This window comes from Petaurus breviceps, unplaced genomic scaffold (assembly GCF_028583685.1).
Source record: "Petaurus breviceps papuanus isolate PSGF00001 unplaced genomic scaffold, PetGlider_PUasm1.0 90823, whole genome shotgun sequence".
Taxonomy (NCBI): domain Eukaryota; kingdom Metazoa; phylum Chordata; class Mammalia; order Diprotodontia; family Petauridae; genus Petaurus; species Petaurus breviceps.
The window spans coordinates 20,035,264-20,052,805 of record NW_027187352.1 but is presented as its reverse complement, the minus strand read 5'-3'; the positions used below and the strand labels follow the sequence as shown (position 1 = coordinate 20,052,805).

Sequence of the window (17,542 nt, the reverse complement as noted above, 5' to 3'; positions counted from 1 at the left end):
CTATAGGTACAAAAATATTTATGGCAGCTTTTTTGTGGTAGTAAAGAACTGGGAGTTGAGGGGATGCTCATTAATTGGAGAATGGCTAAACAAGTTGTGGCATATGATTTGTGATGGAGTAATATTGAGCTTTGGGAAATAATGAGGGGAGTAGTTTCAGAAAAAAAAATATGGCAAAACCTATATGAACTGATGCAAAGTGAAGTGAGAAGAATCAGGAGATCATTATGCATAGTAACACAATGTTGTAATGGATCAACTGTGAAAAACTTGGCGACTGTGATCAATACAATAATTCAAGACATTTCCAAAGGACTCACGATGAAAAAATGCTATCCACCTCTAGAGAGAAAAATTATGAACTCTGAGTGCAGATTGAAGTATAATTTTCTCACTTTATTTTTTTTTGCTTTTTAAAAAAATATGACTAACATGGAATTATGTTTTGCATAATTTCACATGTATAATTGATATCATATTGTTTGCCTTCCCAGTGAGTATAGAAGAGGGTGGGAGGAGGGAGAGAATTTGGTACTCAAAATTTAAAAAGAGAAAAATTTTAAATAAATAATAAAATTTTAGAAGACTTTTTTAAAGTCACTAGTTGACCAGAAAAAATAAAAAGAAGGGCAGGGCAGGGACCTTTGGGTTTATATTTATATCCTCAGCACATAACACAAACATGTTCCTATCACATAGTATTTTGTTATCGTTCAGTCATCTCAATCATGTCTGACCCTTTGTAACCCCATGGGGTTTTCTTAGCAAAGACACTAGATTGATTTATTATTTCCTAATCTAGCTCATTTTGCAGATGAGGAATCGAAGCAAAGAGGGTGAAGTGACTTGCTCAGGGTCACACAGCTGGTAAGTAAGTATCTGAGGTCAGATTTGAACTCACTATCCACTGTGCCACCTAGCCCTTAGAACTTTAGAAAGCGTTTACTAAATTTTTGTTGACTGGTTGACCATAGATGTTAAAATGACTGCACCAAAGTCACATCCATACTGAACAGCAGAACTAGAATTTCCACCCAGCACCTCTGACACTAAAAACAGAATTCTTAGCGCTGGTCTACACATGACTATACAAACGAGGTGATTATGAACCAGTATTCTGTATAGTGTAGCATTTCTCAAATGTTGTGGTCTCAGGACTCCTTTACATTAAATTATTGAATATATTGAGTATAAAAGTATCTTTTATACTCAAACATTACTGAAAATCCTGAATAGTTTTTGTTTATGTGGGTTATGTCAACATATCAGAAATTAAAACTTAAAATTTTAAAATATCAATTAATTTAAAACAATAACAATTCCACTATATGTTAATCTAAAAACATATTTTTATGAAAATAACTATTTTCCATAAACAATTGGGAGAATGACAGTTTTACATATTTTTGCAAATCTCATTAATGCTAGGTTTAATAGAAGGTAGATTCCATATTTGTTTCTACATTCAATCTGTTGTGATATATTGTTTCAAATGATGTTTCTGAAGAAAATTCAGCCCCACACAGGTATGTAGTTAGAAAAGGGGGGAGTCTTTTAATAGGTTAATAATGTCTTAATATTATTAGGAAAATAGTTTTGACCTCACAGAATCACTGGAAGTATCCCAGAGACTTCCAGGGGTTCTCAGACTTTGAGAACCACTGGAATAGTGGATAGAATACTTGACTAAGGGTTGAGGACAAAATACTTAAGCTTCAGTCTCCTCATCTAAAAAATGGAGATTGGTATCTGCAGTATCTACCTCACAGGATTGTTAAGAGATTCAAGTGAAACTAAGTTCATAAAACACTTCACAAACTTTAAGGTAATATATAATGTCAGGTGTTATCATTATTACACTATCATTATTATTATTGGGTTCCTCTTAGATATGGACAGGTTCATAATTCTCTTTGTCTAGAACTCCTAGCAGTTCACCAAGTAATAGTTCATAATCTTTTTCCTCATACATTTCCTTTGTGACCCACCCATCATTTTGTTATCTCCGGGATCTTAGTTTAACCTAAAGAGCTGAAGATGTGGCTAGCCCTTGGCTCTGTCCTCTGCCAAACACCAAGTAAGCTTTTGAGCTATAACCATTAGGTATCCTGAATGGTTGATTAGTAGACTATGTACAGACATTCCCTGGGTATAATTTCTCTTCCCCATCTATTGGTTTCATGTATCAGCTAAGAATTCAGTTCTGCACAGTCCCTGGCTCAGTTCTCCAGCTTCTGGTTTCCATCCAACAAGACAATCTTCTGGGGTGTGTCTCTAATGATCCAGAGGGAAATCTCAAAAACACCAAAGGAAATCAGCCTAAGCAAATGACAAATCAACCTGGGTCAAGCCAGGGTTAATGGACCATCAAGACCTAGCAAATTGCTTTGTTCCATATTCTAAGACAGTCCAACAATTAGTCATTCAAAACATACCCACCCAGCCCTTCTTCTGCTAGGCACTGGACTGAGCACTCTGGGATACACACACACACACACACACACACACACACACACACACACACAATAGGGAAGATATTCCCTGCCCTCAATGAGTTTACAGGGTAATTGGAGAGGCAATTTAAAAAAATACAGATTTAAATAGCAGACTTATTTAAAAATTGCGTGGCTATATATTTAATGAGCACTGCCTGAGAGATGCAGTGAGGTTCAAAGACTAATTGATTGGGGCCTGGATAATAATGTGAGTTTTGGAATGGATGGGATGTCCCCCGTCTCCCAATGCAATTGCTCAGCAGGATCAGTAAGCTTGTTTGGAACTATGCCAATTTCATGAGGTCTCATTAAGCTCTGGGGTTCTACCCAATGTGTTCATTCAACAAACATTTTGTTAAATGTACTTTTTGCATTCTGTTTCAATCCCATTTCAATCTGAATGTTCATAGTTGGGGGAGATACAAAGAAGTACAAGATACAAGTCCATGACCTCAAGGAACTGAGTCTAGTAGGAAAGATAAAGCATGACCTCAGACCAAACCACTTCCTTTCCATTCATCTGTTAAGTGTGCAGGTTGCACTAGTCAGGAGTGAGGAACCTGCAAGCCTTAAGACCACATGTGGCCCTGTAGGTCCTCAATTGCAGCCCTTTGACTGAATCCAAACTTAATAGGAAAATCCCCTCTCAATAAAAGAACATCTAGTGACTAGATGTTCTCCAAGGTCCTTTCCAATACTAAAATTCTTTGATCCCATGAATACAAATAGTTTTAATTAGAAGTATTCAAAAGTAGAAGTTATAGAAGGAGGGATAACTTTTGGTTGAGGGGGGGATCAGGGAAGGTTTCTGGGTGGAGGTGTCATTATCTGGGCCTTGAATAATAGGTAGGATTTCCACAGAAAGGAATGGTAGAAGTAAGGAGAAGTCCTTCAGAAATAAGAATCAGCACTTGAAAAGTCTAAAAGCAAAAAGGCTTTGGACATATTTAGTAGATAGTGAGTAGTCCAATTTGGCTAGATTGTAAATTATAATGAACAGTAGGAGGATGGGTTGAAGATGCAAAAATAGGTTAAAGTCAGTTTGAGTAGGACATTGAATGAAAAGTCAAAGTTTTAACTTTATTCATAAGGTGATGGGGAACCATTGAATGTTTGTAAGCAGGAAGTTGACAAGGCCAGAACATTAGGCAGATTAATCTGATAGCTCTATGAAAAATGAATTATCCAGGGGAGAGACTGGAGATTGGGAGACCAATTGGGAGTCTATAGTCTATGGTCTCAGTAGAGATGGACGAAAAGGACAAATGAGAAAGGTTTTTAGCAGGGGAAATGGATGAGTTTCCTTTTGGACAGGTTGAGTTTAAGCTACTGGGAGAATGGCTAGGTGGAGCTGTCCAACAAGGAAGCTGGAGCCTATGATAAAGGTTAGTCTAGAAAAATTCTACTGATTCTGTTTCTGGTGCTTCCATACAGTGTATGTAAAGGTGGAGGCTTGGGATTCACTTTTTATTTAAGTGTGTTTTCTCATTCTCACAGGAGCTCTCAGGAGTTTTCATGTCAATATCCAGGCTCCTATTTGTAGAAAGAAAACTGATGGTGAAGCTTTGTTTCTCATTCTCTTCTTGGGTTCTCCATATACGAAGATGGCACCCATGACTCACCATCAGCAGCTTATCCCTTCAGGGCTTGTTATTTTTCTTCTCCATCACTACCTTTCCATGTGCTAATAGGTTCCACTGAGAACCATTCATAGACTAGCTTATTGGAGGCAGCAGTAAGATGGAAATGGAAATAGCACCAGACTTGGTTGGCATCAGGAGGCCTGAGTTCTAGATGAGACTCTCTGATATTTGCTATATCTTTATGACTAGGAGCAAATCACATCACCTCTCTCAATCTCAGTCTCCTCATTCATAAAATAGAAATAGTAATATAACCTCTAGTGGAATGTGCTCAATAAATGTTTGTTGAATTGAATCAAGATAAGCAAGATCTTTGCCAACTAGTCTCATCTCACCTCATTGGTAACCATTATGTGACTACAAAGACAAAATCTAGATAGTCATAGAGATACTAAAAAGTCACAGCCCCATACTGCTACCAGTTAGAAAGAAAGGAATGGATCAGAGATGCATCCCTCTCTTTACTCCTCTCTCCAACCACACAGCCAAGGGTAAAAAGCATCATTTTTTTTCTGATGAATCCCCAGCTTCAGTTGGGGTATGGCTCAACAGCTAGGTCTGGAGTGAGTTGTTGGGGATGGGGTGACGTTGTTGAGAAGTGGGGAAGTAGCCCATCAGCCACTCACTTTGATGGATAACTCTGGCCTAGGAAAACAGGGGGTGGGACAGGCTTTTTTTAAGTCAATGGTTATAAATCAAGACATAAAGTGAGAACTCCTAGTATTTTTCATTCCCACAGTGGCCATCTTCCAGTCCCCTGCTTCAGGAGTGAGAAGGATGGTTCAGCTGAGAATAGCTGACCTACTCCCAAGCTTTCCCAAGCTCCTAAATCACTCCCTATCCTCGTGTTGACACCCTCAGAGGCAATGTTGGGCAGCAGGCCAGCTACATTCACTGACCCATTGCTGGCATTCTCTTCTCCTGGGTCCCAATCATTTAAGAAATGAAAGAGGGAAATCTCTTCACTGAAGATGTCAGAGTAGCAAAGGGCTTTAAGGATCGTTTAGTTCTGAGGTGTCAAACATGTTCCACTCCTATGCCACCTAGCTGCCCAGGGAAACCAAAGACTGACTACCAACAGAATGAACACACAGAGAGTACAAAATATTTTATTTATTGAGCACTGTATGGAGGAATAAATGGAAATTGCTATTCAGACCAAAAGTGAGAAGATAAAGATGGAAGGCAGGCAAATACAACCAGGGAAGTGACAGCAAGGCAGGTGATTGTCGTTGTTGTTGTTGATGGTGGTGGTGGGGGTCATCGGTCATGTCCAACTCTTCTTGACCCCACTTGGAGTTTTCTTGGCAAGGATACTGAGTGGTTTGCCATTTCCTTCTCTAGCTAATTTTACAAATGAGTAAACTGAGGCAAACAGGGTTAAGAGACTTGCCCAGGGTCACATAGCTAGGAAGTGTCTGCAGTCAAATTTGAACTCAGGTCTTCCTCACTCCAGGTTGAGCACTCTATCCTTTGTGCCACTAGCAAGTCAGGAGGATCGGGCTAAAAAATGAGTCAGACAAATACAAAGAATGAGTGCCAAGCTGAAGGTCACTAAGAGTTGGGTCATTCCAAGCCAAGGTAATATGATCAGGAAAAACCTTGGGTCAGAACCTGACTTAGCAGAGTTGGAACAGGGAAACAGAGACAATAACAAGGTCTCAAGCAGGCGTCCAAATCCAGAAACCAGACAGAGGTTAGAACCAAGAGGAAATATGTGAGAGACAAAACCAAAACAAAAAAAGACAAGGTCAAAATCAGGCAGTGCTAATCACTAAGGCAGCATTCTGCCTCAGGCCTAGAAGCATGGATGACCTTCCCTGAAAGGCCAGTCCTTGGAGATCTGCAGGACATGGCAAATGGAAACACCTGGTTGGATTGAAGAGGGGAAGAGTGATGAACACCAAGATCATCAAGCAATAAAAATGTTGGGATGATTTGTGAGCTGTGCTTTATGAGTAATATACTACATTTAAAACTCTCAATGAAAAGACAGACAGCCCTCCCCCTCCTTATGCCCTCAGATTCACCAGGCCAAGAAGAGTTCTCCTGGTCTTCTCCTTGCCCTCCAGTGTCACTTCCAGATGCTCATCCTGCCTCCATTACTTAATAATCTCCTCTCCTTTGAGTTTCATACCACCTGGTTATCTTTGATAAATTCAAGTCACCTGGCCAAAATGAATCACATCCTTGGGCACTGAAAGAGCTGGAAAGTATGATTGCTGAGCCTATTTGTACTATTTGAAAGATCATAGAAAATGGGAGAGGCACCAAATGGGAGAGGCATCCATAAAATGGGGAAGAGCATGTGCCAGTTAAAAAAAAGGGGGGGGGGATAACAGTCTGCAAACTATTTGCAAGGAGTGTGGCTGTGATTCCTAGGAAAATTCTACAATTAATCATTAAAGAGATGGAAACCATCTAGAATGGCAAAGGGGGGAGAGGTTTGCAAAGACATAACCAGCATAGCCCTATCAAGAACCCATCCTGCACAGCAGACTAACTTTATATCCTTTTTTGGCCAGGATGACCAAACTGGCCTAATAAAGGAATTCTATGGATTTTGCTTAGCTAGATTTTATCAAAGTATTTGGTAAATTATCCATACTATTTTTGTGGGAAATCTGGAAAAGGTGTGGACTAATCCAATCCAATCTAATCCAATAAACATTTATTTATTAAGCACTTACTATGTGTCAGGCACTGTGCTAAGCACTGGGGACAAAATTAATAAAAAGAAAAACAACGCCTGCCCCCTACAATATAATGAACTAGAAGATAATATAATGAAATGTACATGAAACTTGTGAGAAATGGATGGTCTTAAAGAAGAGTCATTAATGGTTTAATATCAACTTGGATGTTCTACAGTGGAGTGCCCCGAGTGTCCGTGCTTGGCTCTCTGCTATTTAACATTTTTATCAGTCAAATTTATAGATGTGATAAATCATGGATAGCTAGCACACTGAATGACAGTTAAGATTCAAAAAGATCTTGTCAGTCCGAAGGACTGGGCTGAATCTAGTCAGATAAAATTTGATAGGGATAAATGTAAAGCCTCACTTGGGTCCAAAAAGTCAGTTTCACAAGTACAAGGTGGGGAAGGCTTGATTGAGACACCTGTTGGCCTGAAAAATATCAGGCTTTTTATTGGACAGCAAACTCAACAGGAGTCAGCAGTGTGATGTGGCAACCAAAAACATTCAATATAATCTTGAGCTCCATTGAGAGGTGCAGTGTCCAGGGATAAGGAGGTCATAGCCCCATTGTATTTTATCCTAGTAGGATCAGTTCTGGGTACCCCAGTGTAAGAAGGGCATTGATGAACTGGAGAGTATCCAGAGAAGGACAGCCTGGATGGTGAAGGGGACCATAAATGTCATAGGAGGCCCAAGTGAAGGAATTGAGGGCGTTTAGTCTGGAGAAGAGAAGACTAACAGAGGCCATAAGAGCTGTCTCCAAAGAGTCAAATCTGTTGAAAACAGGTTATACTTGCTCTGTTGATTCCAGGGGGAAGAAGCAGGAGCAATGGACAGAAGACTTAATGAGGCAAATTAGGTTTCATGTTAGGAAAACGTCCCTAAAAATCAGTCCAAAGTGTATTGGGCTGTCCTGAAAAATGGTGAATTTCCCCCACCCCAAACCCTACTCTGGAGTTTCTCGAGAAGATGGATGAAAATTTGTCAAGTCGATTGCAGTGAAGATTCCTTAAGTGAGTGGGTTGGACTAGAGCAGGGGTGGGGAACCTGTAGTCTTGAGGCCACAGGTTCCCCCCCCCCCCCCCGCCACTAGAGGGTCAATGAGAGTCTTTCCAACTCTAAAGTTCTGAGATTCTGTGATGATATCACACTTTGTGATTGCAATGTATATATGTTCAGTATACTTTCCTTCCTTTCACTATCTGGATCATATGTCTCTCTCCATGCTAAACCATGGTTTCCCACCTGTCTGCATCCTTCTGAACTTCATCAGTGCTCTCCTGGAATCACATAACCCTGCAAGACCACATCAACCCTGAATCTCACACCTGCTCAGTATACACCTCGCTCTTGTGGTGCCTCCCTCCCTTTGATTGGAGAGGAAAGAGGGTAAACAGAGAGAGCTCCTTCCAAATCCTCCATTTAAGGAGAGTACACAGGGCACCCCTCTCTTCGTTTCCCACAGTATGCACTCCCCTGGACTTCATGATGGCCCCATACAGTATACCCTCTCCCTCTTTTCAGCTTTTTATTTATTTTCTCTCCCATTAAATCATGAGCTCTGTGCATATGGAAATTATCTTTTGCCTTTGTTTGCATCCCCAACACAGTACCCGGCACATAGTGAGCACTTAATAAATTTTTGTTGACTGACTGCTAGACCCTGCCATCATTCTCCCTGACTTTTGTATTCCATCTCCACTCTTTCTCAACCACCCACAATGGGGGGGGAGGGTCACACTTTAGACCTCACCATCACCCATAACTGCTCCCCTGGATTGTTACCAAGACAATAATGACAATCCAGATACTTAACCTATACTATGTGAAAGCATTTGGAGAATTTTCTACTGGCTATTCTGTAAGCTTGGATAAGAATCCAAACACTGTAAAATACAGCATCACATCTGTTTTAGGGAGTTAAAGGCAAAGTAATATCTAGGAAAGGGGAAAGCTACTCCTGACAGAGGGTTTAAGCAAAGTTTTGTGGAGGTAATGGCATTTTAATTGGGCTTTAAAGGATGGGTAGGAAGTCAGCAAGGGAAGAGGCAGCCAGCATTCTAGGTACAGGATAAATAAAATTTTATTTTATAAATATAATAATAATGTGTGAATAAAATCTCAAAGGCTGGAGATTTCAGAGTCCATTTGGAGTACAGAGAATACTCCAGTTTGGAGAAGAGGGAGTATAAAGTGTGTAGAGAGAAGTTATATGAGGTTAAGTCTGGAAACAAAGGACAACATCATATTCTGAAGTCCTTTAAAGGCCAGGGAAATTAATTCAGAATTTAATCAGAGGGAATAGAGAGTCCCTTAAGGGTGAGTTTGTTTGTTTTGAGTTAAGAAGTGACAGAGCTGTGCTTAAGGAAAATTATTCAGAAAATGATATGAAGAAGAGATTGGAGGGGGAGAGAGTGGGGACAGGCAGACTGCTAAGGAAACAATTGTTCAGGTAATAGGGCCTAAAGTAGGGTAGTGGGAGCAGGATTAAAGGAGGCAGGGATTGTGAGAGAATTTGCAATGATGGAATCAATAGGCCTGGGTAACCAATTGTATATGAGGGAAGGGCGAATCAAGATCCAGTATTACATGGATCTCTCTGATTGGTTTCCTCAAAGATCAGTCAAAATGAAACTGACCTATTTTGTTGAGTTGACTTCAGTTCCTATGGCACTTGCTGGGGATCATTGGTTTGGAATGCAATCCAGATGTATTTCAGTCATCTCTTCTCTGTGGAGTTCCCCAATAACCAGCCAAGAATCATGGAGTTACTTGTTTTAAAGGGGAAATTTAATGAAATTCTTTAATCTTATCACATTCCAACAAAGTCACAGAATATTTGGTTTTAATATCTAACTTACCACAGCTTATAAAATAAATGTATCATCCAGATTGGAATCTTTTTTCCAACTCAACATGCCCGGATTTTGTTTTTCAGGCTGTGGTGGTAACAGATGGAGAACGCATCCTGGGCCTTGGAGACCTGGGCTGCTATGGCATGGGCATCCCAGTGGGCAAGCTTGCATTGTATACTGCTTGTGGTGGAGTGAACCCACAGCACTGCCTCCCAGTTCTGCTAGATGTTGGCACTAACAATGAGGTAAGAGGCCCAGTAGATGGGAAAGAAGTAGATGGATATAAAAATATATTTCAACCAGGCATATCCAAGCAAAACAGCACCTAGAAGAGTTGGTAGAGGAGGCATATATATATTATATAAATATATAATATATTATATGTTTATATAATATAAATATATATATATGAAAGAAAGGTATAGGTTGCATTTGCCAATAAAGTATCCAGGGCATGTGAAGGAAATATACTGAGTGTATAGAGAAAAATAACGTCTAATTCTATGAAGAAATCATAGAATGAATAGGATGATACAAAAGGTTTGTAGAAGAATGATAGTTCAATTATGTGAAAAATTAATCTTGGTATATATGGAGGAATAATACTTAAATATGACACATGAGGAATATAAAGGAAATATAACTAGGGTATGAATGATACTTGTGGTAGTGATGAATGATGTCCAGAGCTTTTAAGGGAAATGATGCCCATAGTTAGGTTTGGGATGTGTTTTAGAGGTTGGGTAGTTGGACCTGGGAACATGATTAGGATGAGAACAGGTACCTGCTTTGCAACTTGTGGTCTTAATGGGCTTACCTTAAAAAACACAGAGCTTAAATGACATGTCCAGAGCTAGTACATGTCAGAGATGGGGGTTTGAACCCAGGTTTTCCTAACTCTGAGGTCAGCTCCCCATCTACAATGCCTCTCAAGACCTATAATGTTTAAAGAAATATATAATATAAATATATATAATATATTATATGTTTATAGAATATATAATATAAATATATAATATATTATATGTTTATATAATATAAATATATATATGAAAGAAAGGTATAGACATATCTAGATATAAGGAGTTATTCACATGGTGTATAGGTGAATAATGTCCAGTGCCAATGGACAAAATGGTACCTATGACATATGGAATGGTGCAGGGGAAAGAGCACTCTGCTTAGAGTCAGAGGATACGAGTTCAGATCCTGACTGTCACTGTGTGATTTTGGATAAATTGCTTTACTTTTCTGATCCTCAGTTTTCTTATCTATAAAATGTGGGTATTGAACTAAATGACCTATACAGTCTCTTCCAGTTCTAGGCCTGTGATCTTAAGATCTATGACTTATATTTTTACCTTTATATCTTCAGGACCTACTTTATAGTACCTAGTCACATACTATGGCTTTCCAGAACAGTGAAAACAGTGGTCAGGGTGTAGGGGAGAAATAACTAGAATGTTAGGAAAACAAGTACATTTTTAAAAATAATTTTGAATCTTGGAGGCTCAATTGGATCTTTCCACAGAGAAATGGTGTCTAGATCATTTGTCCTCATTATAGTCTTTTGCACAGAGGGGTCTATGAATCTATCTTTTTGTTCCCCTGACCAGGGCTAGCCCTCGCCAATATTATGGACATTTGTCCTCTGTAGAGGCCAACCCCCTCCTACATGCCCCCTTGCCATCCTTCTTGTCCCCCTTTTCCTCTATCTCCATGTATGTATTTGACCTGTGGTTGCCTTCCTCTCCATATCGCTTAGACCTAACCTAGATTCCAGAATTACTTTCTCTTCTGCCCTTCCTACCCCCAACACCATAATAACCCACCAACAACTTCCTTATTATTTCAGGCAAATCAGTCTCAAGGAGGTGGGAAGGGGGAAGATGTGAAGGCTAGGGTTAAAAAAAAATGAGATTAATCCGTGCTCAGACACTTAGCACCCCCCCCCCCAGAAACACCTGGCCGTGTAACCTTGAGCAAGTTACTTAACCCCAATTGCTTTAAAAAAAATGAGATTGACTTATATGACTTTTGAGGACTTCCCAAAGGAGTGAATTTCTAATGGAGGAAATCTAAACACCAGGCAGAAATAGTAGGGGAACTATGGTGGGAGGAGAGAGATGCTACAGGGGTCTTCCTAGCACTGCTTAAATCCTAGCTCTTGCACCCAGGTCTAGTGTGGCCCCCTAACAAAATGAATTCAGCAATCTAGTTATGGGAGCTAAAGAACTTGTTATAAAAAACCACCAAGAAGGCACCAAAACAGATATCTCAGCCTGGCATATACAGGCCTGCTTTCCTGTGGTTGGGGTGAAGAAACTGACACGTTCACAGGAGGCAGCTTGGAGTTGATGGTGAGGCAGCTGCAAAGGTTTCCAGGTGGTTTGGGCCTAACTAACTTCAGACATCTGTCCTGAGGCTGACTGCCCTCAGTTCTAGGCAAGCCATGACTTTGCATCTGTTAGCAGTTTCCGTCCCCATGACTCTGACTCAGAAGAGATGATATTTGGCCTTCTCTTCCTTGCCAATAAAGACATCTGCAGGAATATTTTTTCAATAAAAAATACCACATCTCTGAATGTGGCTAGCTATATTGTAGGACTCAGCAACCAAGATCCAGTGACTCCCCATATTAAAAAAATATAGAGAAATTTAGGGGCTGGGGGCAAAACTGGGACATGGGTACTGTAAGCCAAGAATTACATTCATTTATGCTTTAGCCATAGGATGAAGTACAGAAGAGAGCAATTGGGCCATCACTGCTAAGGATCTAGGGGAGACAGTGTGTTTGGCAGAAAATGTCTGAATTCGGAGTTAGGAGGCCTGCGTCCTATCCCAGGCTCTGCCACTTGCATAGCTGAGGGATATTGGATGGGTCATTTCCTCTCTCTAAGTCTTTGATTCCTCATTGGTCAAATAAACAGGTTGCAGTAGACCCCTTTGGCTCATAGAAGGCACCTCATAAGAGCGTGTTGGATGGGAAAATGACCATCTCTGAAGTCCCTTCCAGCTGGAACAGTTTATGGAGAGTGCACCAAATTTGTAATCAGAAGCCTTGGCTTGCAGTGCTGGATCTGCTATCCTGAACAAGTCATTTGGGTCTCAGTTTCCTCATCTGTAAAATGAGGAAAATGTACTAAATGATCTCCCTAAGATGTCTTCCAACTCTGAATCCTGGGATTTATGATCTATGTTTCTTTTTTAAAATCCCTTTCTCCCTCCTTCATACCTTACTCATAAGACAATCAGCCAGTATACATTTATAAAGGGACATCCTTGTGCCAGGCACTAGCACTGGAAATACAAAAAGAGGCAAAAGATAGTCCCCTGGCCTCAGGGAGCTTCTTAGTCTAATTGGGGGTGGGAGTGGGGAGAGACAACACACAAAACGAAAAAGGAAGCTGAAAATCCAAGGGTCTAGGGAAGGTGCTCAATATGGGGGCCTGGGGGAAAACTCGGAGAAGTCTCAAAGTTAGAGCAGCCAGGTGAGAAATGAGATGTTCAGAGCCGAGTTCCCTTCCTCAGCTGAGGTTTTGGAGTTCATGGATCCACCCTCTGGATCAGAGGAGCCGAGGGTGGTGAGGAGGTGGAGAAGCAAAATTGTTGGGATCTTACCAGGTGATAAGGCTTTCACAATCATGAGCTTCCTGGGGCATGATGGATAAATCAGGAAAATCCCCAAGTAGAGCAGGCAGGCAGGAAATGGGATAGAGCTCCCGGCTAGCTTCTCTGATGAGCAGAGGCAAAGCCTGAGCCTCACCTGGAGGCAGAAAGGCACCCAGAGTTACAGGGCCCAGCTCCACAGCCTCTGAAGCATGGGATTTAACGTGAGAAAGAGAAATAAGGGCAAGAGTCAAGGGGAAGAAGAAATAATAGTGTTGGAATCCTCTGTGTTATTGAGGTTAATCCCTCAGCTCTGATTTTAGAGTCTGAACTTTCCCTAATTGCTGGGTTAAAGGCCTCAGCTATGTACTTTCTGGAAGTGTTTGGGAGTTTGAGTGTGAGTGTGGACATGTATGTGTGTGTGTGTGTACACACACACAAGCACAAGTGTGCATGCACACACACGGTTGTATTTTGCTTTCAAAACTAGTAGGTTACCTTGGGGATCTTGGTTTTAAACTGGTGAAGTATTTTAGGCTAAGAAATCTGGTTCTCCCTCTACCACCATTCCAAGGTTGTGTTCACATCATATAATAATAATAGCTGACATTTATATAGTTCTTTACATGCATGTCCTCATTTGATCATCACAGCAGTTCTATGAGGTAGGTCCTATAGCTATTTTTAACCTCACTTTACCGGTGAGGAAAGGGAGGCAGTGTAGCAACTGACTCGGAATTAAAGAAACTGGGTTCAGATCCTGCCTCTGATGCTTACTTCCTTTTTGATGTTTTAAACAAGTCCCTTAATCTTCTTGTGCCTTAGTTTCCTTACCTGTAAAATGAAGGGACTGTACTAGATGGTCTCCGAGGCTTCAGGTAAAAAAAAAAAAACCTTCCTAATAATTTTGTTGTTTTTTAGTCATTTTTCAGTCATTACTGAATAGGAAGGAAGGAAGAAACCCAATTTGGTGTTTTCTTGGCAAAGATACTGGAGTGGTTTGCCGTTTCATTCTCTGACTCATTTTACAGATGAGAAAACTGAAGCAAACAGATTCTAAGTGACTTGCCCGGGGTCGAACAGCTAATAAGTGTCTGAGGCCAGGTTAATCTTCCTGACTGAAGGCCTGGTGTCCTCTTTCTGTGCCACCTAGATTAGAGCTGTATAAAAGTAGAATGAAATGCCTGGGGAGGTAATACTTTTATCTAGTGGAGAATGGGTTCCATCATATAGGGAAAGGAAATCCTTTCCCTGGTGTGTGTTGAACTATATGACCTCTGAGCTCCTTCTGGAGGTGAGATTCAATATATATGTAGTTTGGGTTAGGAGTAGGTGATGGCAGGAGTAGAAAAGTCTCAGACCCAGATGAATCCTTGTCTTTATTCTTCTCGTCTTGGTCATTTGAGAATATGAGAGGTAAAGGGTAAGATATTTTTTAAAAATTTATTTGTTTTTAGTTTTCAACATTTACTTCTATAAGATTTTGAGTTCTAAATTATCCCCTTCCCTCTACTCCCCCCTTTTCAAGACAGTGTGCTATCTGATATAGGCTACACATATAAATCATACTACACATATTCCTCATTAGTCAGGTTGTAAAGAATTGGAACCCAAGGGAAAAACCATGAGAAAAAAGAAACAAGAATAAGAGGGAGAGAAAATAGTATGCTTTGATCTGCATTCAGACTCTATTGTTCTTTCTCTGCATGTGGACAGCATTTTCTTTCCATCATTAGTCTTTTGGAATTGACTTAGATCCTTGTATTGCTGAGAAGAGTTAAGTCTATCAAAGCTGGTCATCATACAATGTTGCTATTACTATGTATAATATTCACCTGGTTCCGCTCACTTCACTCAGCATCAATTCATGTAAGTCTTTCCAGGATTTTCTGAAGTCCACTTGCTCATCATTTCTTATGGAACAATAGTATTCCATTACATTCATATATTACAACTTGTTCCACCATTTCCCAATTGATAGACATCCTCTCAATTTCCAATTCTTGGACACCACAAAAAGAGCTGCTATAAATATTTTTGTACACGTGGGTCCTTTTTTTTCCAATTTTTTTATCTTTTTGGGATACAGACCTAGAAATGGTATTGCTGAGTTAATGGATATGCATAGTTTTATAGCTCTTTGGGCATAGTTCCAAATTGTTCTCCAGAATGGTTGGATCAATTAACAACTCTACCAGCAATGCATTAGTGTTCTAATTTCCCCACATCTTCTCCAACATTTATCATTCTCCTGTTCTGTCATGTTAGCCAATCTGAAAGGTATAAGGTGGTTCCTCAGAGTTGTTTTAATTTGCATTTCTCTAATCAATAGTCATTTAGAGCATTTTTCTTCATCTATAAAGGGTAAGATATTAGGGGACTCCATTTTACCAAGCAGAAAACTTAATCCTTATAAATGAAGTGATTTTCTCAGTCCCAGAAATTATTTAATAAACAAATGTCCAGTGCTTTCTCTCCATTCCATTCAGGCACACAGGTGGGTCCCACATTAAGAAAAACCAATATACAAAAATCTAAATTCATGAAGCAGTCAAAATAGAATGAGGGAGATTATTTCCTTACCAAAAGGATTCATGGCAGCTGATGGTGCAGTAGAGACAGAACTCTTGGCCTGGAGTCAGGAAGACTTGTTCAAATTCAACCTCAGACACTTAATAGTTATGTGACCCTGGGCAAGTCACTTAACTTCTATTTGTCTCAATTTCCTCAACTGCAATTAATAATAGAATCTACCTCTGAAAGTTGTTCAGAGGATCAAATGAGGTAATACTTGTTGGAAAAAAAAAAAAAACACTTACCATAGTAACTGGCACATGTTCAGTTGTTTCAGTTATGTCTAACTCTTTATGACCCCATTTGGGGTTTTCTTGGCAAAAAATACTGGAGTGGTTTGTTTGCCATTTGTTTCTCCACCCTGCAGGAGCTTTATAAATGCTTATTCCCTTCCCTTACTTTAAACAGCAAGAGCTAGAATCACAGACAGGGCTAGAAGGGATCTGCAGCCGCCTTATTTTACAGATAAGGAAACTGATATCAAAAGGAGCAAAGTGACTTGGTTGGGATCACACATTTAGTAAGTGGCTAAGCCGTGACTTCAACCCGTGCGCCCAGATTCCAAGTGCTATACTTTTCCCATGATTCCATGCTTCTGCCTCACACAGTGCAATTCGAAATAATGATTCACTTTGCCGCATCTCTGTTTGGATGTCCCTCCTCAGGAATGCCTCCCTCATGCAAAGCAGAGCACAGCTGACCTACCTTTGGCTTCTGTCTCCACATCATCTTCGTTATCCATCTGTTTTCTTCCTGCTTATACAACCACCACTCTGCTTCTGGCCCTCATTACCTTGTACCTAGATTACTTTTTTTTAAAGCAATCAGGGTTAAGTAACTTGCTCAAGGTTACACAGCCAATTATTTCTGGGTGTGGTGCTAAGTATCTGAGCCCGGATTTGATCCAGGTCATCCCGACACTGGAGCCGGTGCTCTTACTCGCTGTGCTACCTGGCCACCCCTTATGACTTTTCTTTTTTTTTCTTTTTTTTTTGGAGGGCAACTGGGATTAAGTGACTTGCCCAAGGTCACATGGCTAGTTTTTGTGTTAAGTATCTGAGGCTAGATTTGAACTCAGGTCCTCCTGACTCCAGGGCTGGTGCTCTAATCACTGCGCCACCTAGCCGCCCCCGGTACCTAGACTATTGAAATAACCTCCTAATTAATCTTCAGCCTCCAGTCTCTCCTCTCTCCCATCCATTCTCCACAGAGCCACCAAGCTAATCTTCCTAAAGTGTACCCTCTTGCTCCCTGGATCAAAATCTTTAAGTAGCTTCCTAACAGCTTCTAGGTTAAACTCCCTTAGCTTGGTATTGAATTTGTTAAATACTATGGCTCTGACTTACCAGTCCAGTGTTATTACCCCCAACTACCTCTCTACATTCTGGCTAAACTGGGCTACTATTATCCCAAATCAGAATATCACCTCCTGCCTCTGTGCATTGATTTAAGCCATCACCCCATGCCTGGAATACACTCCCTCATCATATGCCTTTCAAAATCCCCATCTTTCCTTAAGGCTTAGCTGAGTTCCATATCTTCACTGAAACTTTCTAGTTGCTAATATTCTCTTCCTCCTGAAATTATAGCATAATTACCTAATTATATACCTATATTCCTACCCTATCTCCAAGTAGACTGTAAGTTCCCTGAAGTCAAGGACTCTT

General features: G+C 40.4%; 1 protein-coding gene across 2 annotated transcripts in view; it reads left to right on the top strand.

The window, feature by feature from the left end:
- Positions 1 to 17,542, top strand: part of ME3 (malic enzyme 3) — a 333,119-nt gene that overhangs the window by 212,249 nt on the left and 103,328 nt on the right. For both annotated transcript variants that reach the window (XM_069071034.1, XM_069071035.1), the window contains exon 6: positions 9,776 to 9,937. In XM_069071034.1, the coding sequence (XP_068927135.1) occupies positions 9,776 to 9,937 (162 nt within the window). The remainder of the gene's footprint in view (positions 1 to 9,775; positions 9,938 to 17,542) is intronic.